Source organism: Jaculus jaculus, chromosome 2 (genome assembly GCF_020740685.1).
Source record: "Jaculus jaculus isolate mJacJac1 chromosome 2, mJacJac1.mat.Y.cur, whole genome shotgun sequence".
NCBI lineage: Eukaryota > Metazoa > Chordata > Mammalia > Rodentia > Dipodidae > Jaculus > Jaculus jaculus.
The window spans coordinates 105349908-105366788 of NC_059103.1; the positions used below are offsets into that span (position 1 = coordinate 105349908).

Here is a 16881-nt window from a genome sequence, read left to right on the forward strand (position 1 = left end):
AAGGCATACACCAGAACGACAGGCTCAATTTGAATAAAATATTTTTTTAATATTATAAAGAGGGCTGGAGAGATGGTTTAGCGGTTAAGGTGCTTGCCTGCAAAGCCAAAGGACCCAGGTTCAATTTCCTGAGGCCCACATAACCCAGATGCATAAGGTGACACATGTGTCTGGAGTTCATATGTAGTAGCTGGATGACCTGGCACACCCATTCATTTTTTCCCTCCCTCCTTCCCTTTCACCTCCCCCCCCCCCCGCCTCTCTCCCTCTCTCTCAAATAAATAAATAAAAATAAGATCTTTGGGCTCAGAGGAGGCTAAGGTGCAACTTTCGTCAGTTGTCCTGAATCCGGGTTCATCCGACACCAGCCGCCTCCACCATGTCGCCTAAGTTCGACTCCAACAAGATCAAAACGGTGTACCTGAGGTGCACCAGAGGTGAGTCAGCGCCACAACTGCCTGGCCCCCAAGATCGGTCCCCTGGGTCTGTCTCCAAGAAAGGTTGGTGATGACATTACCAAGGCAACCGGTGATTGGAAGGGTCTGAGTATTACAGTAAAGCTGATCATTCAGAACAGACAGGCTCAGATTGAAGTGGTGCCTTCTGCTTCTGCTCTGATCATCAAAGCCCTCAAGGAGCCACCAAGAGACAGAAAGAAGCAGAAAAACATTAAACACAGTGGCAATGTTTCTTTTGATGAGATTGTCAACATTGCCAAACAAATGTGCCACCAGTCTTTGGCCAGAGAATTTTCTGTAAACATCAAATAGATCCTAGGCACTGCACAGTCTGTGGGGTGCAATATGCATGGCCACCACCTGCATATCATAGATGACATCAACAGTGGTGCAGTGCAATGCCAGCTAGCAAAGAAGCCTAAGAAAGAAAATATTTCAATAAAAAATCAAGAACCTTTTCTGATCCCCACATCCCATGTGAAAATGCCAGGCATGGTGATGCACATTTATAACTTCTGTGCCAGGAAGGCAGAGGCAGGATTCCTAGGAACCACTGTCCAGCCAGTATACCATATTGGTGAGCCCTGGGCCAATGAGAAACCCTGTATCAACGGAGGTGGATGACATTCCTGCAGGTGGCACCCAAAGCTGTCTTCGGATTACCACATGCACGTACATATTTAATTTTTTTTTTTTGTTCTACATCCCTAGTCATCAGGGAAATGCAGATTAAAACTACATTGAGATTCCATCTCTCTCCTGTCAGATTGGCCACCATCATGAAAACAAATGACCATAAATGCCGGTTAGGAGGCTGAAAAAGTGGAACCCTTCAACACAACATGTTGGTAGGAATGCATGTGGAAATCAGTGTGGAGGTTCCTGAGACAGCTAAAAACAGATATACCATATGACCCAGCAATATCACCCCTAGGTATATATACCTAAGGACTCATCTCACTACCTTAGAGACACTTGCTCAACCATGTTTATTGCTACTCTATTCACAATAGCTAGGAAATGGAACCAACCTAGATGTCCCTCAACTGATGAGTGGCTAATGAAGATGTAGGACATTTGCACAATAGAGTTCTACTCAGCGGTAAAGAAAATGAAGTTATGAAATTTGCAGGATCTGAAAAGAATTACACTTAGTGAAGTAACCCACACCCAGAAAGCCAAGTATCACATGTTCTCTCTCATATGTGGATCCTAGCTACAAATGATTGGTCTTCTATGTGAGTAGGAATAAAACACGGTGCCAGAGGCCAGAAAACTAGAAAGGAGATATTAAGGGAATAGAAAGGGAAAGGGGACTTAATAGGATAATATTGTATATATGTAACTAGAAGAACGGATTAATGGGGATATAAAGACCTAAGTGAGGCCAGGCGAAGAGACTGAGTAAAGGAAAGGCTGAGGAAGAGGTAATCAAAATCTGAGGATATAAATAAGTCATATGGAGCGGGGCGTGGTGGTGCACACCTTTAATCCCAGCACTCAGGAGGCAGGAGTAGGAGGATCACTGTGAGTTCGAGGCCACCCTGAGACTACATAGTGAAGTCCAGATTAGCCTGGGCCAGAGTGAGACCCTAACTGAAAAAAAAAAAAAAAAAAAAAAAAAGTCATATGGAAACCTATTTTTTGGACAGTGGAACACTCAGAAGCCACAGATTGTTGCTAGAAAATTTTCAGTGCCAGGGATGGGATGCCTTCCAGTGAGTTGTTGGCCAGGGAGGTTGCTGATACCCCCATTAGAGGCCATTACATACATTACAGGCCATTGCTGAGGCCCTTGGTTTCCTACCAGGAATATGGGTAAGACCCTATTGCTGAACACTCCACATACTTGGGCTGCAAGGTCACTGAGAAATCTTTCTGGAGCTGAGCTGAAAATGTCCTCCATGTTGACCAGCTGACAGAAAGCTGGAAAAAGCTATTTTGCATGAAGTTCAATGGAAAAGAGAGAAATCACCAGTGAAGATACTCAATAGTGGACAATGCAAGCCTTAAACTTTGCCAGCCAGGTCAAATGAGCCAACAGGTACAACAGTGGCATGTCTGTTATGGGAGAAACCAACCACTCTCTACTTGAACTGGAGGCCTGCTCCAGGGGAGGGAATACATCCCTGATACTGAAAACCTAAAACAGGGGTAGTCATGAGCCCTAGAGGTCTAACATCTGCTGCTGTCTGGCTAAATGTATATACTATGCTCACCAAACTGCCCAGTAACCACTTATCTTAATGTTCATACCCACATACTGATGCTCCTCTCACTTTTGGTTAGAAAAGCTTCTCTTTTCAGATGGCAGTGACCTTGGGATGACTCCGAAGGCACCATAGTGCTGAGAAGAAATGACAGAGGAGTGCCCAGACTGAAATATCTCTATCACACCTAACAAGGCTCAGGGTCCATTGCAGAAGAGGGGGCGGAAAGAATGTAACAGCCAGTCTCCCCGCACGGCTCCCTGGGTCTGTCGGCGGTGCGCGGAGCAGGGCCACGAGCCATGGAGCGGACGCTGCCCACGCCACCCAGCCCCAGCAAGCCGCACCTGGAGAAGCTGACCCTGGGCGTCACCCACATCCGAGGTTCCATCAAGAAAATGACAAGACAGTCCCCAGAATATGAGAGAAAGCTTGTAAGTCATGTGTATGAAAAGAGACTACTTGGAATCTAAGGAGCTACAGCTCAACAATTAAAGAATCTTCCCCAGGTGTGACAGAGGTGACCATTATAGAAAAGCTGCCTGCTGAACATCATATGATTTCTTCATGGGAACAAAAGGACAACTGTGTGATGCCTGACAATGTAAAGAACATTTATATATGACCAATGGCTTCCACATGACATGGAGTGTGAAACTAGATGACCACATTATTCCATTGGGAGACATGGCAATTAACAGCATCTCAAAACTGGCTCAGCTCAATCAGTCTTCCATTTAAATGCACCAACTCTAGCAGACCTGGAGGACGACTCTCATGAAGACAGTGATGACCAACCAGAGAAGCCTCACTTTGACTGGCATTTTCTTAGAGATACTTTTACTGCCTATTACCGTCTGCTCATAACCCATCTGGGCCTGCCCCAGTGGCAGTATGCGTTCACCAGCTATGGCATTAGCCCACAGGCCAAGCAATGGTTCAGTATGTACAAGCCTATCACCTACAATACAAACCTGCTCACTGAAGAGACCGACTCCTTTGTGAACAAGCTGGATCCAAACCAGGTGTTTAAGAACCAAAACAAAACTCCAGACCCCAAAAAGAAAGGACCTGTACAACCTTTAGGTGGTCAGAAAGGGCCTGGATCCTCAGATCCCTCTACCCCTAAACCTTCCTCGGGCTATGGAAACCCTGTGCACAAATGAGCATTCCTCTGCCCAGCTCTCAGCTAACCCCACAGCAGTGATTTCCATGCACAAGCGGGCTAAGAAGTGGCTCAACCTCAGATTCTCTATGTGACTCAGCACCTTCCTGAACGACCGACATCATAGGCCTTTACCCTACTGATAGTGAGGAGTTGGAAGGGCATGGTGTGTTCTCTCTAGGAGTCTTTATCTCATGGTGGGTCGTTGCAGTGGAGAAGTTCAGATCGTAAGTGTCCATGCGAGTATATGGAGAATCGTCTTCTTCCTATACCCAGCCCTCAATTCCTCAGCAATAATTAGAGAAAGCCCCCGGAGAAACCCACACTCTAACCCATGAAACCTTAGTGGCTGCTTCATGTATGAAAAATTCATTTCCTCAGTTGCAGTGAGCACACATCAAGCATTGTCATGGCTAGTGGATTCTGGATTGGTCGGCAGGGATGGAGTTACTTCCAAACGTGTCATACTTCAGATGAGTTTATTTGCTGTTAAATCATATTGATGCGTTAACTTCATATTTCCTGAAAACTCTTAAAGATGCAGTTTTATGTTCTTTACATCCCAGACCACAAACATTTCTTACTTGAGTCATTCATGTTTTTAATGTATTATAAAGTTCACATTCCTGATCGGTTTAATTGTTTTGCTTCTTGTTTTGTACTGTGATATTTACACATTTGCCAAAATTATTCTTAGATATATTTCTTCTGATTTTATGATGCTTCATAACTAATTTTGATGAAACCAGCCTCTCGTAACAAAAAAAAAAAAAAAAGTAAGAGCCAAAGGAAGGGTAGGACTCCTTACAACATGCTCCTCCTAGACACAAAATGGCCTGGATATCCATGACCTCACAGTGCCTGACACTATGTACACAAGACCATCATAATAGGAGGAAAAAATCACGACAACAAAACAAAAGAGAGACTGATTGAGAGGGGAGGCGGTATGATGGAGAATGGAGTTTCAAAGGGGAAAGTGGGGGGAGGGAGGGCATTATGATGGTATATTTTTTATAATCATGGAACTTGTCAGTAAAAAATTGTAAAGAAAAAAAAAAGTTGTCTTTGCAAGAGGGCAGGCTTTCTCTGGGAGTTTAGAATATCATAACCCAGAGAAGAAGACCCAATCTGATAGGATGTGTTAGCTGCATTTCCTTTTTGCTGTTTTCAAAAGTTTATGGGGGCTGGAGAGATGGCGTAGCGGTTAAGCGCTCACCTGTGAAGCCTAAGGACCCCGGTTCAAGGCTCGGTTCCCCAGGTCCCACGTTAGCCAGATGCACAAGGGGGCGCACGCGTCTGGAGTTCGTTTGCAGAGGCTGGAAGCCCTGGCGCACCCATTCTCTCTCTCTCCCTCTATCTGTCTTTCTCTCTGTGTCTGTCGCTCTCAAATAAATAAATAAATAATTTTAAAAAAAAAAGATGGTGGCGTAGATACCATGCCAAAGCAGCTTGAGGGGAAAAAGACCAAAACAAACCAGCAAGATACACACTTTTACTAAAAAGTGAGGTGTATAGGACATTGAAGCAGCAGCGGAGCAGCAGAAGAGATCCAGAGCATCCAGAGTCCGCATAGGCCAGCAAAAGCGGCCCTGGCAGCTCTGCCAACTGCAGCAGCGGCGGCATACCAGAAAGCCGACGGACTCAGCTCCAGCTGTAGGAAAAGCCAGGTGCGGGAGCTTCCACTCACACCGGACCTCTCCACAACTCAGGAAACGTGAAGGGAGAGCAGCAGTGAGCAACAGAGGAGCAGACCTCGAGGTAGAAGAACACGTAGAACAGCAAGAGAACCAGGGCAGCTGCGGCTCTCTCCCCTCCCCCACCACCTGAGCCCAGCTCCACCACCTGAGCCCAGCTCCAGCGAACAGAGCAGCGGTCCCAGGACCTGGCCACGCCAACTTGGGCCAACAGCTGGACCCAAACAGGAGCAGAGTCCCGTAGCAACATCAGTGGCTCCAGCAACAGTAACAGAGGCCCCAACAGCAGCAGACCTAGGAGCGGCAGCAGCACCAGACCCAGCAGCAGCAACTTCAGTGACAGCAGCAGCAGACCCAGCAGCAGCAGCTTCAGTGGCAGCAGCAGCAGTGGACCCAGCAACAGCAGCTTCAGCAGCAGCAGTGGCTCCAAAAGTGGCAGCTACAGCAGCAGCAACAGCAGCAGCAACAGCAGCAGCAGAGGCAAGAGCAGCGGTGGGCCCAGCAGCAGCAGCTTCAGCTGCTGACAGACCCAGCAGAGGCAGCTTTATTAGCAGCAGTTCCAGCAGCAGGGGTGCTGATCTGCAGGGCCACAGTTGCCAGGCTCAGTTTGCCTCACAGGAAAAGCCAGTGCCCAGCTCCAGAAAACAGAACAGCAGCCCGATGACCCAAGCAGCAACTTGAATGAGACCAAAATCATCCAAGGTAACTGGGATTGTACCAGGGAAGGGTCTCACTTGGTCACAAGCTGACTTGGATCCCTCAACAGGCCAGAAATATTAACCTCTATGTTGATAGAGGATCTGGTTGTTATAATAACTACTCTGGCATACATACGTGGGGCTGTTTTTGATTGAATGGGTACAGTGTTTAGTTAACTTTTAGAATCTACCTGCATTTTATTCCACTCAGCCTACTTGAATACTCCCATAGCAGGGAAACTCAACCCCTAGGAGCACCTTTGTAGATACTCTGTGAGTCTTAACAGCCACATCTAACACCTTAAGCTCCTACCCTGAAAATATATAACATCCAATCAATTGATACAGCTAAGAATACCCAGCTAGCTAGAAAATCCAAGCATTAACTTAATCCAAGATGCAAAATATATATATATTATAACACAAGAAACACTCAAGATGATATAAATCCACCTAAAAGTATTCATGCATCAGAAATGATCTCCAGTGAGAACGAGTTAGAGGACATGCCTGAGAAAGATTTCAAAAGAATGACTGTTAATATCTTCAAAGAAGTCAGAGAACAAATCAAAGGAGTCAAAGAGGAACATAAAGAGGAAATCAAACGAATCAAAGAAGATGCAAGACACCAATTTCATGAAATAAAGAAGGCAATACAAGACATAAAGAAGGAAATAGATAATAAAGAAAAACCAGTCAGAATTACTAGCAATGAAGAACACAGTGAAATAAAAAACTCTGTAGAAAATCTCACCAGTAAACTGGATGAAGGAGAGGACAGAATATCTAAGCTAGAAGACCAGGTGGCAGATCTAATACAGTCCAACAAAGAGAAAGACAAACTTATAGAAAAGTATGAGTGGGAATTTCAAGATATTTGGGACACTATGAAAAGATCAAATATAAGAATTCAGGGCATCCACTCCAAAGGCATAGTAGGCGTCTTCAACAAAATCATAGAAGAAAATTACCCCAAATTGGGAAAGAGGTGCCAATGCAGATACAGGAAGCCTTTAGAACCCCAGCCAGACAAAACCGGGAAAGAACCTCTTCTCGCCATATTATAATCAAACTTCCAAACACACACACCAAAGAAAAAATATTGAAAGCAGTTAGAGAAAAATCAAGTTACCTACAAAAGCAAGCCCATCAGGATTACAGCAGATTATTCAACACAAACTTTTAAAGCCAGAAGGGCTTGGAGTGATATATTCCAAGTTCTGAAAGATAACAACTGTCAACCAAGGTTACTTTATTCTGCAAAGTTATCCATTCAAATGGACAGAAAAATAAGGACATTCCATGACAAAAGCAGGTTAAAGGAGTATTTGAAGACAAAACCAGCTCTACAGAAAATACTTGATAGAAAGCTCCATGCTGAAGAAAAGGAAAAGCTCACATATAAGGGACCTAGAAAAAACAAACAATACTCAAATACTAGTTAACACAAGAGAACACAGGTAGAACCAGAACCACAAAAAAAAAAAAAAAATGGCAAACATAAAATACACAATTTTCAATAATATCTCTTAATAAGAACAGCCTCAATGCCACAACCAAAAGACATAGGTTTGCAGAAAGCAGGTTGCTATACTTAATAGGTTGATATTGTATATATGTAAGTACAATGATTGTAATGGGGAGGTAATAAGATGGAGAATGGAATTTCAAAGGGGAAAGTGTGGGGGTGGGGAGGGAGGGAATTACCATGGGATTTTTTTTATAATCATGGAAAATGTTAATAAAAATTTAAAAATTAAAAAGAAAAGCAGGATCCTACAATTTGTTGTCTCCAAGAAACTCACCTTTCTACAAAGGATAGACATTATCTTAGGGTGAAAGGTTGGAAGACAGTGTTTCAAGCAAATGGGCCTAGAAAACAAGCAGGGGTTGCTATCCTAATATCTGACAAGGTAGACTTTAGTCCAATGTTAGTCAAGAAAGATAAACAAGGTCACTTTATATTGATTAAGGGCACACTACAACAGGAGGACATTACAATCCTAAACATATATGCACCTAACATGGGGGCTCCCAAATTTGTCCAACAAACACTATTAGAACTAAGGTCACAGATAACACAAAACACAGTGGTGGTGGGAGACTTTAAACCCCACTCTCATCAATTGACAGGTCATCCTGGGAAAAAATAAACAGAGAAGCATCTGGACTAAATGAGGTCATAGAAGGAATGGACCTAACATATATATACAGGACATTTCATCCAAAGGCTGCAGAATATACATTCTTTTCAGCAGCACATGGAACATTCTCTAAAATAGACCATATATTAGGACACAAAGCAAATCTTAACAAATTCAGGAAAATTGAAATAATTCCTTGCATTCTATCTGACCACAATAGAATTAAACTACAAATCAGTAGCAAGAAAGGCTATAGAGCATACACAACATCATGGAAACTAAACAATACACTACTAAATGATGAATGGGTCAATGAAGAAATCAAGAAGGAAATCAAAAAGTTCATAGAGTCAAACTATAATGAGAACACAACATATCAAAATCTCTGGGACACAATGAAGGCAGTTCTATGAGGTAAATTTATAGCCTTAAGTACCTATATTAAGAAATTAGAAAGGTCGCAAGGACATGACCTAATACTTCACCTTAAAGCCTTGGAAAAAGAACAACAAGGCAAACCAAAAATCAGTAGGCGGGAAGAAATAATAAAGATTAGGGCAGAAATTGATGAAATAGAAACAAAAAAAAAAAAATCCAAAGAATTAATGAAACAAAGAATTGGTTCTTTGAAAAGATAAACAAGATTGATAAACCCTTAGCAAATCTGACCAAAAGAAAGAGAAAAGACACAAATTAATAAAATCAGAGATGAAAAAGGTAACATCACAACAGATTCCAGAGAAATTCAAAAAATCATACTATCAAAGCATAACTGCACAAAGTATGAAAATCTCAAAGAAATGCTTTCCTTGATTTATATGACCTACCTAAATTAAATCAAAATGAGATTAATCACTTAAATAGACCTATAAAAAACATGGAGATCCGAACAGTTACCAATAATCTCCCAACTAAAAAAAGCCCTGGCCCAGATGAATTCACTGCTGAATTTTACCAGACTTTTAAGGAGGAGCTTACACCACTGCTTCTTAAGCTTTTCAGGAAATAGAAAAAGAAGAAATTTTACCAAACTCCTTCTATGAGGCCAGCATCACCCTGATACCAAACCAGGCAAAGATCGAACAAAAAAAGAAAATTATAGACCAATCTCCCTCATGAACATAGATGCAAAAATTCTCAACAAAATATTGGCAAACAGAATACAAGAGTATATCAAAAAGATCATTCACCCTGACCAAGTAGGCTTTATCCCAGAGATGCAGGGATGGTTCAATATACACAAATCTATAAATGTAATACATTATATAAATGGGTTGAAGAACAAAAATCACATGATCATCTCATTGGACACAGAGAAAGCATTTGACAAAATCCAACATCCCTTCATGATAAAAGTCCTACAGAGACTGGGAATAGAAGGAACATATCTCAATACAATAAAAGCTATTTATGACAAGCCAACAGCCAACATATTACTAAATGGGGAAAAACTGGAAGCTTTTCCACTAAAATCAGGAACAAGACAAGGGTGTCCACTGTGCCCACTTTTATTTAATATAGTTTTGGAAATATTAGCCATAGCAATAAGGCAAGAGACACACATAAAAGGAATACAAATTGGAAAGAAAGAAATCAAATTATCATTATTTGCAGATAACACGATTCTATACATAAAGGACCCTAAAAACTCTACTAGCAAACTGTTAGAGCTGATCAAAACCTATAGCCAGGTAGCAAGATACAAAATAAATACACAGGGGGGAGGGAGGGAATTACCATGGGACATTTTTTTATAATCATGGAAAATGCTAATAAAAATTTAAAAATAAATAAATAAATAAATAAAAATTGAGGAAAAAATAAATAAACATATAAATACACAGAAATCAGTAGCCTTCATATATGCTAACAACAAACACACAGAGGATGAAATCAGAGAATCGCTCCCAATCACAATTGCATCAAATAAACGAAAGTACCTTGGAATAAACCTAACCAAGGAAGTAAAGAATCTCTACAATGGGGCTGGAGAGATGGCTTAGCGGTTAAGCGCTTGCCTGTGAAGCCTAAGGACCCCGGTTCGAGGCTCGGTTCCCCAGGTCCCACGTTACCCAGATGCACAAGGGGGCGCACGTGTCTGGAGTTCGTTTGCAGAGGCTGGAGGCCCTGGCATGCCCATTCTCTCTCTCTCCCTCTATCTGTTTTTCTCTCTGTGTCTGTCGCTCTCATATAAATAAATAAATAAATAAATAAATAAATAAATAAATAAATAAATAAATGAAAATATATATATATAAAAAAAATCTCTACAATGAGACCTTTAAAACACTCAAGCAAGAAATTGCAGAACACACTAGAAAAGTGGAGAAACATCCCCTGTTCCTAGATTGGAAGAATCAATATTGTTAAAATGGCAATCTTACCAAAAGCAATCTACACATTTAATGCAATCCCTATCAAAATTCCAAAAGCATTCTTCATGAAAATAGAAAAAAAAACAATCCAAAAATTCATTTGGAATCACAAAAAACCTCAAATATCTAAAATAATACTGAGCAACAAAAATAAGGCTCTTGGTATCACCATACCTGATTTTAACCTATACTACAGAGCCATAGTAACAAAAACAGCATGGTACTGGCACAAAAACATACATGTAGATCAGTGGAACAGAATAGAGGACCCCAGATGTAAGTCCAGGTAGCTGTAGCCACCTGATATTCGATAAAAATGCCAAAAATACTCATTGGAGAAGAGACAGCCTCTTCAGCAAATGGTGTTGGGAAAACTGGATATATATCTGCAGAAGGATGAAAATAGATTCTTCTCTCCCGCCATGCACAAGAATTAAGTCCAAATGGATTAAAGACCTTAACATCAGACCTGAAACTCTGAAACTGCTAGAGGAAAACGTAGGGGAAACCCTCCAACATATTGGTCTTGGCCAAGACTTTCTGAATACAACCTCAATTGCTCAGGCAATAAAACCACAGATTAACCACTGGGACCTCATGAAATTACAAAGATTTTGCACTGCAAAGGACACAGTGAAAAAAGCAAAGAGGCAACCTCCATAATGGAAAAAAATCTTCGCCAGCTATATATCTGATAGAGGATTAATATCTAGGATATACAAAGAACTCAAAAAGTTAAATAATAAGGAATCAAACAAGCCAATCAAAAAAATGGGCTATGGAGCTATATAGAGCATTCTCAAAGGAAGAAATACGAATGGCATATGAGCATCTAAAAAAAATGTTCTACATCACTAGTCATCAGGGAAATGCAGATTAAAAGTACATTGAGGGCTGGAGAGATGGCTTAGCAGTTAAGCGCTCGCCTGTGAAGCCTATGGACCCCAGTTCGAGGCTAAGTTCCCCAGGTCCCACGTTAGCCAGATGCACGAGGGGGCACACACGTCTGGAGTTCGTTTGCAGTGGCTGGAAGCCCTTGCGTGCCCATTCTCTCTCTCTCTCCCTCTATCTATCTGTCTTTCTCTCTGTGTCTGTTGCTCTCAAATAAATAAATAAAAAGGAACAAAAAAAAATTTTTTTTAAAAAGTACATTGAGATTCCATCTCACTCCTGTCAGATTGGCCACCATCATGAAAACAAATGATCATCAATGTTGGCGGGGATGTGGAAAAAGAGGAACCCTTCTACACTGCTGGTGGGAATACAATCTGGTCCAGTCATTGTAGAAAACAGTGTGGAGGTTCCTAAAACAGCTAGAGATCGATCTACCATATGACCCAGATATAGCACTCCTAGGCATATATCCAAAGGACTCATCTCATTTCCTTAGAAGTACATGCTCAACCATGTTTATTGCTGCTCAATTTATAATAGCTGGGAAATGGAACCAGCCTAGATGTCCCTCAACTGATGAATGGATAATGAAGATGTGGCACATTTATACAATGGAGTTCTACTCAGCGGTAAAGAAAAATGAAGTTATGAAATTTGCAGAAAAATGGATGGACCTGGAAAGTATTATACTAAGTGAGGTAACCCAGGCCCAGAAAGCCAAGCGCCACATGTTCTCTCTCATATGTGCATCCTAGCTCCAGAAGATTGGGCTTCTGTGTGAGACAGAAAATACTTAGTAGCAGAGGCCAGTAAGTTAAAAAGGAAGTATAAAGGGAAAAGAAAGGAAGCGAGGAGGGTACTTAATAGGTCGATATTGTATATATGTAAGTACAATGATCGTGATGGGGAGGTAATATGATGGAGAATGTAATTTCAAAGGGGAAAGTGAGGGGTTGGGGAAGGAGGGAATTACCATGGTTTTTTTTTTTTTATAATCATGGAAAATGTTAATAAAAATTTAAAAAATAAATAAATAAAATAAAAAAGAAAAAAAGAAGAGGGCTGGAGAGATGGCTTAGCGGTTAAGCGCTTTCCTGTGAAGCCTAAGGACCCTGGTTCAAGGTTTGATTCCCCAAGACCCACGTTAGCCAGATGCATAAGGGGGCGCATGCATCTGGAGTTCATTTGCAGTGGCTAGAAGCTCTGGCGCACCCATTCTCTCTATCTGCCTCTTTATCTCTCTGTCACTCTCTAAATAAATAAAATTGAACCAAAAACTAAAAAAAACAAAAAAGTGACAGAGGAGTGCTCAGTTACTGCAATATCACTATCACACCTTCCAAGGTTCAAGGTCTATTGCAGGAGAGGTGGCAGAAAGAATGTAAGAGCCAAAGGAAGGGTAGGACTTCTTACAATGTGCTCCCTCCAGACACAAAATGGCCTGGATATCCGTGAACTCACAGTGTCTGATACTACCTACACAAGACCATCATAATAGGAGGAAAAGATCACCACATCAAAATAAAAGACACTTATTGAGATGGGGAGAGGATATGATGGAGAATGGAGTTTCAAAGGGAAAAGTGGGAGGAGGGAGGTTATTACCATGGGATATTTTTTATAATCATGGAAGTTGTTAATAAAAAAATAAATAAATAGCCAGGCATGGTAGCGCACGCCTTTAATCCCAGCACTTGGGAGGTAGAGGTAGGAGGATTGCTGTGAGTTTGAGGCCACCCTTAGACTCCATAGTGAATTCCAGGTAAGCCTGGGCTAGAGTGAGATTCTACCTCGAAAAAACAAAATAAATAAATAAAAATAAATGAGACTGACTGAGAGGAAGAGGGGATATGATGGAGAATGGAGTTTCAAAGGGGAAAGTGGAGGGAGGGAGGGAATTACCATGAGATATTGTTTACAATTATAGAAGTCATCAATAAAAAAATAAAAATTTAAAAAAATAAAAATAACCAAATAAATAAATAAAATTTTTCAGGGCTGGAGAGATTGCTTAGTGGTTAAGGCATTTGCCTGGAAAGCCAAAGGATCCGGGTTCAATTCTCCAGCATCCACGTAAGCCAGATGCACAAGGGGCACATGCATCTGGAGTTTGTTTGCAGTGGCTAGGAGCCCTGGTGTTCTCATCCTCTCTCTCTCTCTCTCTCTTTCTCTCTCTCTCTCTGTCTCTCTCTCAAATATATATATATATACACACACATATATGTATGTAGGTGTATATATGTATATTAAAAATACAATAAAAAACTTAAATATTATAAAGATGGGCTGGAAAGATGGCTTTGTGGTTAAGGCTCTTGACTGCAAAATCTAAGGACCCAGGTTCGATTCTCTAGGTACCCCTTAAGACAGATGCACAAGGTGGCACATGCATCTGGATTTCACTTACAGTGGCAAGAGGCCCTGGCATGTCCATTCTCTCTCTCAAATAAAAATTTAAAAATTATAAAAAATATAAAGGAAACAAGAGTATGGCTCAGTCATGGGCAAGTCTCGTGTAGTTTTGTTCAGTTTCCAAGACAAGCTTGCTAGAAGACCAGAGAGAGAAGTGTAAACTGACCCCTCTGTGATGAATATGGTCAGGGACTAGGAAAACCCTCACCTTCAATACAGATGTGGATATGTAAGGAAAGGTTAGTGACGTAACCAAGACTTCAAGCTGTCAGTGAAGGAACAGCTGTGATTTCTGGATGACAAGTGACAATCTGGAAAAGGAGAGGGTATAAACATAGTCTATGATTACAGCAAGAGTAAGGCTAGACTGAGAAGAGGTACCCAATTGTGGGGTTGGATGCTGAAAGCAGTGGGAACTGTAATCCTGGGAATAAGCATAATCTGTGCAGAAAAACAACTTCTACACAAAAGATCTTTTGGTTTGTTTTTTACAGGTGTTTGCTTCCAAAGGCAAGAATTACAGTGAAGAAATGAAACAACCACTACAACCAATTTTTTAAAACTGACCCTAAGAAGTACTACTAGGAATCATGACAGCCAAATATATTTGACTATGGCCATAACATTAATACCAAAAGTAAGCCTGGAGAACCCAATCCTACCGCACTGAATAAACTCATTTGGCAAATTTCTCTGGCATTTTTCCAAAAACTCCAATGACTCAAAATTCTTTACAATTGAATGCTACCTATGGACTGGAGCAGTTTCCTAGTACCTCAGGAGAATTTTAAGTGTCAAGACATGTTAATTCATGTATCTTTACAAAATGTTACACAATTTTAAACAGATTTAAGCTACATTCTACTCACAGGGTACACAACTTCCAATAGCAAAGAACCATGCAATAGGCCTGATGCTATTTTTAGATCAAGCAACACACAACTCCTCCATGTGCAACTCTTTCCAAATGATACCAACAAGGTCAAGGATCATATCCTATCTATAAACAAGAGCAATGTAACAGCGAAGATCTCCTGCAATCACGTTATGTACAATTGTTGTAATCTTAAGGATTTTGTTCATCTGTTTATTATCTATCTTTATGTTGGCATATATTTTATATTTGAAAATACGTATCTGTATTTTTCTCCAAGTTTTTTTTTTCTTTTCATCCTTACTTTTATTTCTAAATATGACAATGTTAAATTTTACCCTTTTAAAAAAACACACAAGGTCCGACATTGCACAGGACTTTATGCAGTAATTTGGGTCTCGGAACAATCTGTGATATAAGGAAGGAAAACTATCATCATATCCCCATTTCCCTCTGTACAGGGTAACACTGGAGTTCAGAGAGATTAACTTGACTAATTCAAGATCTCACAGGAATTGGCAAGGGCAGCGCCATGGCAAGGCCTCTGGGCTCTTGACAAGTGCTCCTCTCTCCAGGAACCTGCCAGTTTATTACAATATTCAAATGCCTTTCTTTAACAAACTGTAATAGCCAAACCACTGCTGCCTTGCCGTTACTCTGAGAAATGTAACAAACCACAAGTACTCCAGGAAGCACACACTTTATTCAGTCAGGTCCCATTCAATGCTGGATTTGCTCCACTGCACAAAACTTACAGAAAATACACCAGAGCACCGAAGCGTAGCCGTCGATGGAGCTGCCCTTTTTCACTCCACGGGATATTCAATTAACTTAAGGTTTTCTAAATTAATAATCTGGCATGTCGAGGGAAAAGAATGCACTCCGCAGACCCCTCTCACACCCTCAAAGTTGAAGTGTCAACAAGCCGTAGTAAACCAGACCGCGCAGACATTCTTCTTCTAGGCGGATGATCCGGCTGTTCCCGAGACCACGCACCCCTCAAAGCCCAGCGGGTCACTTCGGGGCCCGTAACACACCAACAGCAGTGACCACCGCGGCCTCCAGCCCCGGGTGCCGCGACCTGCCCGGTGCCGGGCGCCCTGCCGGCGCGGCGGCCCACACACCCAGCGCCCCGGCCTCCAGCCGAGGATGCGCGGCCGGAACCGGCCCCGGAACGCGGCGCCCCGTTTCAGGCCGGCGACCTGGGCAAGTCGGCTTCCGCCCCCCACCCCAGCTCACATGGCCGCGCCGGGTCGTCCCCGGCCCCCAGCCCCAGCTCCACCAGGCCGGCTCTCGGGGCCCCGACCCCTCCGAGGCCCGAGGGGGCGGCGGCGCCTCGGGTGCGGGAGGAGGAAGCGCGGCCCAGCGAGGAGGAGGAGCACGCTCCGAAACGCCGCGAGGGCGGGAGGCGAGGCGAAAGGGGTCCGGCGGCCGCGTACCTGCGAGCAGAAGTACGAGCCCTGGATGCCCAGCTTGATGCAGGTGGGACACTGGAGCTTGGCCTCGCTGCTGCAGCCGTCCGTCTCGCACACCCGCATCTCCACGGCCGCCATGCTGCCTTGCCTGCCTGCCTGCCTGCCGGAGGAGCGCCACACCGAGGAAGAGGAGGAGGGACGGAGGGGAGGGGAGAGACACCGAGCGGGGGAGGAGCGCGGCCGGCCGCTGGCCTGGACTCGGCAGGGGGAGGAGCAGACTCGGCCGACCCACCACGCGGCGCGCCCCGCCCCCGCCACGCGCGCGCAGCTGCCGCCCCGCCCCGCGGCCCCGCCCCGCCCCGCGGCCCCGCCCCGCCCCGCGGCCCCGCCCCGCCCCGCGGCCCCGCCCCGCCCCGCGGCCCCGCCCCGCCCCGCGGCCCCGCCCCGCCTGCCACCCCTGCCTCCCTGGCCTTGGCGCGCTGTCTCTGCCACGTGGGATGGAGTCCTTGACCCGACTTCTGATGGCCCGGCCTGGGCCCGCC

At 43.3% G+C, this 16881-nt stretch overlaps 1 protein-coding gene and 2 pseudogenes across 1 annotated transcript in view; 2 read left to right on the forward strand and 1 right to left on the reverse strand.

Annotated features, from left to right (window-relative positions):
- The window catches only part of Metap1 (methionyl aminopeptidase 1), an 84858-nt gene extending 68305 nt beyond the window's left edge, over nucleotides 1–16553 (reverse strand). The window contains exon 1 of the mRNA XM_004661636.2: nucleotides 16364–16553. Coding sequence (XP_004661693.1) covers nucleotides 16364–16477 — 114 coding nt within the window. The 5' untranslated portion in view covers nucleotides 16478–16553. The remainder of the gene's footprint in view (nucleotides 1–16363) is intronic.
- LOC105944246 lies at nucleotides 365–1082 on the forward strand (annotated as a pseudogene).
- LOC105944245 lies at nucleotides 2968–3831 on the forward strand (annotated as a pseudogene).
- Nucleotides 16554–16881: the final 328 nt, after the last annotated feature.